Raw genomic sequence first — 6,695 nt, 5'->3', positions numbered from 1 at the left:
GTAGGTCTTAATGAGTTTCAGATACAGCACAACTCAAAAGCTTTGGAAGATTTATGGAAAGTGTGCACTTGCTGATACATACAGTAATTTCCACTGCTCTGTACAAATGCTTCTATAATATTATGTTGAATTTCCCTCCAAAACAAACAATAAATTCATATATTTGTTCCCAGCATTTTAAATGTAAACATTTGTAAACACCAGCTGATAATAACGTGTGAAAAATCAGTAATGAACAGATTAATTTAAGTGATCAAGAGGTACTTGGATATTTTACACCATTATATTAAATCCTTCTCAATAGAAACATATAAAAGATATATAAAATCTGACATTCTCTTACAGCTTAAGTGGCTTTTCCTGATTCGGGGCTAAGTGAAATAATACCCTTGCAACAATAATAAATACTTATATATATATATATATATATATATACATATATAGTGAGATATTACTGTCAAGTGACTGTATACATTTACTTCATAATTCTATAATTTTAGAATGTAGTCCATCTATTGTTCTGCACCCTGTTCTAGATTCCACATAACCACTACAGAGCAGGTACTATTTGTGTCGTGGGTATTTTTGGTTGGTGGACTATTCTTAGCACAGCAGTGACACTGATGGTTTAAACACTCCAGCAGCACTGTGTCTGTTCTACTGGTACACACTAACACATTACTACCACATCTGGGTCATTGCTGTGCTGAGGATTATCCAAGATCCAAATCATACCATCTCTGTGGGGTCCAGCCTGTTGAAGATCACAGTGAAAGTGGGCAAAGAATACAAAAAATGCAGAGCAACAGATGGATTACAGTCTGTAATTGTAGAACTACAAAGTGATGCTCTATGTTCAGTGGTGCTGAGAGAATGGACAGTGAGTGGTAGTGGACAAGGAGATTGCAGTAATATTATGGCTGATTGGTTTATAAATCATATATAAATATGTGACATTTATGTGAATTCTAATCAACTTTTGTCATTTTCAACGCACTGATTATAACAATAATGATTGGCACTTACATAATTCTTAAAGTTAACATTTTGAAATTAATTGCTGTCCCAGCAACTTTCATACATTCATGTATAGATACCTGTAAAGACTCAAAATGAAGCAGGCACCACAACTATATCCAGGGCTTATTTCCCTGAAACTGTATATTGATTACCTCTTCACAGGGAGAATTCAAAGGCACATCTCAATATGAATGTTTTTCAGATGTTTTAGTTAGATAAGGCTCTTGCTGATTGGTTGGATTGCCGGAATTTGGCCAATGTCCTGGAGCACCTCCTGCCTGACCATAGCCTGGGGCAGACGGATTTGGACAGAACTCTGGGGCTCTTGGTGCTGGATGTTGCTCTGGGGCAGGAGGACCTGGATAACCCATAGCAGAGTATGGAGGAGGATTGAAGGGTGGGGCTGATGAAGCTGTCTGGAATCCTGGAACTGTTTGGTTTTGATTTGGGAAGACGTCTGTGTATGAAGGAGGAGGAGCTACTGGATTGGTTGGAGATGGATAAGCAGGTGAAGGGTTTAAATTGGGGTAAAGTCCCAAAGCTGATCCAAAGGATGTACTTGGAGGGCTGGGCCCAAACCCAGCCTGTGGCGTAGAGCTTGGCCCAAATGCAGCTTGAGGTGGGCTGGGCCCATATTTGGTTTTATTTCGTTGACCTGGCTGGCCTGCAGGGAGAATGAAGACTTGAAATTTGATCTCTGGATCACTAGCAAAAGGGACATCCAAATAGACCTATAAAAAAGGAGTACAATTAAAACCCATGTAGTGACTGATGGCAATATTGAAAAGCTTAAATTCTGTAATTTCCTAAGAAGCATAACTTTGTAAATCAGTGTTACATTTTTTAAACAGTAGAAAGCTTCTAGTAACTTGATTTCTGTTTTCAAATGTACTTTCTCAGTATTTACGAGTTCACAATATGAAGTGGAGTACAGTAGTTAAAGTTTTTGTATCAAACTCAAAAAATTAAATCTATAAAGAGGAAGGAAAATAGAACTCCGGTACCTTGAGTATGTACTCCAATTTTATAATACTACAGGTTGCCACTGTTAGTTCCAGGTCAGGTGGGATTCTCAGGGCTTTCTTGACTGTTTGCTTTGACCCAGTTGGGATAGGATCTCCAACCACTTTGAAAATAGTTTTTGATGAATTTTTAGAATGGCCTTGTACATAGAACATCTGTTTTTGCTCAAGTTTGTACTTCAGCTTGAGCTCACGTGATGAAGAATTATCAACATTAGTGGAAACCCTGATGACATCACCTTTAAAAAAGAAACAAAGTAAATATACAGAGTCAAAAACTGCACTGAAGGTGCTGAAAGCCACAGCTTAATCTGGGCCTTTTCTTGTCAGTACAGGAGAGTAGAATAAACTGACCTCGAAAATAACCCATTCTGTCAATTGTTGCTTGCACTGAGACACTTCCAGACGTAAAAAGTTTCATCTTTTTGCCTATGTTACCACTCTGTGGGTTCTGTATGCAAAAATGAATAATACATGACAGACTGCAAAGTGTACGATAAAGCAAATAAATAGTAGCTCTAACAATATCAAGTACAGCAGGAGAACTATACCACAAGAAAAAAAAAGAAAAATATCAATGGCGAAACATGACTTCCATTTTCAGTACAGTATTGTCAGCTTCATGTGACTGGAAAATGTGCAACATGCATGTTTCACAAGGAAATTCAATCAGCACAGGAAGCAAAGTTTCAAGTGAAAAGCACCTGTACCCCCAGCTAGACTTCTGGCACAGGTTTATTTAAAGACCAAACTTTGACATGTGGCATGTGGACAACTAAATAATGCTTAAAGTTGAACTCTTAAGCTAAGCCAATGGAGATGCCCATAAACTCCTCAGCTTCTGTTACTTCTGACATTTTACTGTCCCTTTAATAAAGAGTCAAAACTATGGTACCTACACTGCTCTAGATTCAGAAATGTCAAGAAAAAGGGCAACAATATTTGGAAACACACATTTTCAGAAGTGCACATACCATTAAACTGACACCAGCATCAATCCTTGGCACAAAGTTAATTTCTGCTTTTGCAGTATGGTCCAGCCTCCATGAACGATCCAATCTGACTTCTAGAATATATTTAATAGAGCCATGGGATCCTTTAAAAGATGGTGGCATGTTCCTGTAATTGTAGTTCTAGATTAATTAACCATTTCTTTTCAAAATGTATTTACATGTTTATTTTTGTATATGCAAGGTTCAGCAATGAAACTGTAGGTGTGTAATAAATTATGACTATTTGTGTTTCCTATGGAGGATGTTTAAATCTATTTTTTTTCTAATTTAAAAATGAACTAATTATGTCAATGGGCGTCACGGTGGTGCAGCAGTGTCACAGTCACAGAGCTCCAGGGACCTGGAGGTTGTGGGTTCAAGTCCCGCTCCAGTAGACTCAAAAACACATGGTAGGTGAATTGCTGACTCAGAAGTGATCATAGGTGTGAGTGAATGTGTGTGAGTGTGTGTCGCCCTGCAAAGGACTGGCGCCCAATAATCCCAGGTAGGCTCTGGACCCACCATTACCCTGAATCTGATAAATGTTTACAGACAAATTATGTCATTTATCCAGGGGCGACCAAACTTGTAAATACAACTGTAGATTTGTCACTCCTTTTATAATTAGCTTACATTAGCATCATCAAACCTTATGAGCACTGTGCTACGGTAAAAGGTTACCACAAGAGCAAGGAAATATAATACTGCACTAAAAAGACATTTGAGGATCAGCACTCACCGATGAGGCAGCTGAAAGCTAAAGGAATAAACATGTCTTCCTGGCCTGACTACATTACCATCTGGAAATAAACAAATATGTAAGAGCACATAAAATTATGTGTCTTTTAAAAAGACCACAATGTTTTGTTTGTTTGTTGGTTTTTAATATAAATGACAATAACACATTATTCAGTATAATAATGATTAAATAGTAATACAGGTTCCGAGAAAATATTAATTATCTCCCACTAATACAGTGTGAAACCAAATGTGTTGAGTTGAAACGTACTTCCCCAACTGTTTATGCAAACTGACCTCATCAAATTTCAACATAATTCCCATAAACCTTAAGACTGGAATGATATGATGTAAAATATACAGCTTGTACTTACAGGTCTCCCCAGCTGTTATAATGTCATTTGGTTTGACTTTTGCTGTAAAAGTAGCAGAAAGGAAAGTCATGAAGGCTTTATCTACTTTATCTCTTACAGTAAAGGTTACATAGGTTACATACTATTCCAGTTTACTTTGGCAGGATTTATTACACTCTATGGTCAAATGTCTGTGGACACTTGCTTATCCAACATTAGACAGATTACATGTGCTCACTTATGTTGGAACATTTGTGTGAGGATCTGATTATATTCAGCCAAAAAAGCATTAGCGAGATCAGGCTCTAATGTTAGATTGCTAGTTTTGAATAACAAATGCCACTACAACTCATACTAAGCTTATTAACATAATTATATTCACATATAGGGCGGCACGGTGTCACAGCAGGTAGTGTCGCAGTCACACAGCTCCAGGGACCTGGAGGTTGTGGGTTCGATTCCCGCTCCGGGTGACTGTCTGTGAGGAGTTGGTGTGTTCTCCCTGTGTCTGCGTGGGTTTCCTCCGGGGGCTCTGGTTTCCTCCCACAGTCCAAACAGTCCAAAAACACGTTGGTAGGTGGATTGGCGACTGAAAAGTGTCCGTAGGTGTGAATGTGTGTGTGTTGCCCTGTGAAGGACTGGTGTCCCCTCCAGGGTGTATTCCTGCCTTGCGCCCAATGATTCCAGGTAGGCTCTGGACCCACCGCAACCCTGAATTGGATAAGCACTTACAGATAATGAATGAATGAATATTCACATATATATATATATAGATATCTAGAGTGAATATAGATATATTCACTTTATAAATAGATAGATAGATAACACAAATGAATGTATGTAATCATAATGGATTTGGGTTTAAAGCTAGAATGCACTTCAAATTAAGGAGTGTCTCCAGATTTTTGTGTATATCATGACGATATTTCTTAATAATAAATAATTTCTACAGTAAAGACAACTCTTAGTTTCCAACAGCTAAGCTATTAGATGCTATTATAAAGGATTAAAGGATTATGGAAGTAAGAAAACAGTTTATCAATCACAAAGGAAAGTAATTCTGTAGTATACCTACCCAATCATTATCTGGCTTAATTTATTTGTTTATTTTTAATATATGTTCATTTCTGCATTGTTAGCTAAATCCCTCATCTTACCAACAGATGTTACTGCTACGAAAAATACCGTTGAATTCAAACATGAAGACAGACTGGTCTCACCTGGTTTGGAGGGGTCCCGGATGAAGAACTGTTTCAGTTTGAAGTATCGTTCATGGGAGTGGTAAGTTTTTGACTCGTTCAAGTTGTCTTCCGTCCAGCGCACATCCGCGTCCCCTTTACATTTAATATAAAAACAGTCGATCTTCACCTCCTTGGAAACTTCCAGAATTACCCGCCCCTGCAGCAGGTCTCCATTTGTGAACGTGTTCCTCTCGTTCACGGGGCGGTAGGTTAAAGTGAGTTCTTTAATCGTTGACATCTTAAAGCGTCGTGGAGAGTCGTGAGTCGTGAGAAGAGTCGTGGAATTTCTGCGCAGTTCAGACGCTCCACCGCAACCTCTGATAGTGAAATACACACCACAGTCATATTCCCCACTTCCTTTAAAACTTATCTCCTGGTAAATGGGCGAGGACCCACTGATAAATGAGCAGTCTACAATACAAGCGTTTAACATGAGTATTGCACTCCACATTCAATTCCGAGTATCTCAGTTGTGGTCCCTTCCATTATGTGTAGCACACACACACACACACACACACACACACACACACACAACAATGAATATATGCATGCTTTTTCACCCACAGATATGTTCTAACTACAGTCTTAAAACCCATCATTTCCAGTTGGTTTAGGGGTGAGAAAGAACGCATTTTTCATTGTGTTGTTTGTGTATGTTACTTTATTTCATGCTTCTTTTACTGTACTTCCTTGGTTGTCTTGAAAGGTGCAAATAAAATATTATTTTATTTTATACATAAAATTACATTTATTTTACAATGAAATCTGCTGACCTATGACATTCATTCATTCATTCATTCATTATCTGTAACCGCTTATCCAGTTCAGGGTCCAGAGCCTACACAGAATCATTGGGCGCAAGGCAGGAATACACCCTGGAGGGGGCGCCAGTCCTTCAAAGGGTAACACAGACACACAGAGACACATTCACTCACACACTCACACATACGGACACTTTTGAGTCGCCAATCCACCTACCAAGGTGTGGTGGGTTTTTTTTTTGGACTGTGGGAGGAAACCGGAACACCCGGAGGAAACCCATGCAGACAAGGGGAGAACACACCAACTCCTCACAGACAGTCACCCGGAGCAGGAATTGAACCCACAACCTCCAGGTCCCTGGAGCTGTGTACCTATGACATGAACCAACAAAATAATTTTCCATGTTTGACTTCAGTTTAGTTTCTGGAAAGAAATGTATGGGCCCCATGAATGTGTTGGGTTGGTCTGTGACCTAAGAAACCCTGGCTGATTGAATTCGCCTGTCTGAGACACTGCAGTTTTGTTTCAGTGAACTTTGGCATTTGGGGACAGCAGAACTATTGTAAA

General features: G+C 38.9%; 1 protein-coding gene across 1 annotated transcript; it reads right to left on the bottom strand.

Moving 5' to 3' along the window:
* Window positions 1-558: 558 nt before the first annotated feature.
* LOC136678409 (arrestin domain-containing protein 3-like) lies at window positions 559-5,799 on the bottom strand. The gene is made up of 7 exons (XM_066656466.1): window positions 5,346-5,799; window positions 4,147-4,188; window positions 3,774-3,834; window positions 3,017-3,161; window positions 2,397-2,493; window positions 2,025-2,281; window positions 559-1,751 (listed from the first exon to the last, which is right to left on the bottom strand). The coding sequence occupies exons 1-7, from the start codon at window positions 5,797-5,799 to the stop codon at window positions 1,203-1,205; spliced, it is 1,605 nt and encodes a 534-aa protein (XP_066512563.1). The 3' UTR covers window positions 559-1,202.
* Window positions 5,800-6,695: the final 896 nt, after the last annotated feature.

This window comes from Hoplias malabaricus, chromosome Y, assembly GCF_029633855.1.
Source record: "Hoplias malabaricus isolate fHopMal1 chromosome Y, fHopMal1.hap1, whole genome shotgun sequence".
NCBI classification, from domain to species: Eukaryota; Metazoa; Chordata; class Actinopteri; order Characiformes; family Erythrinidae; genus Hoplias; species Hoplias malabaricus.
This window is presented reverse-complemented; position numbering and strand designations above follow the sequence as displayed.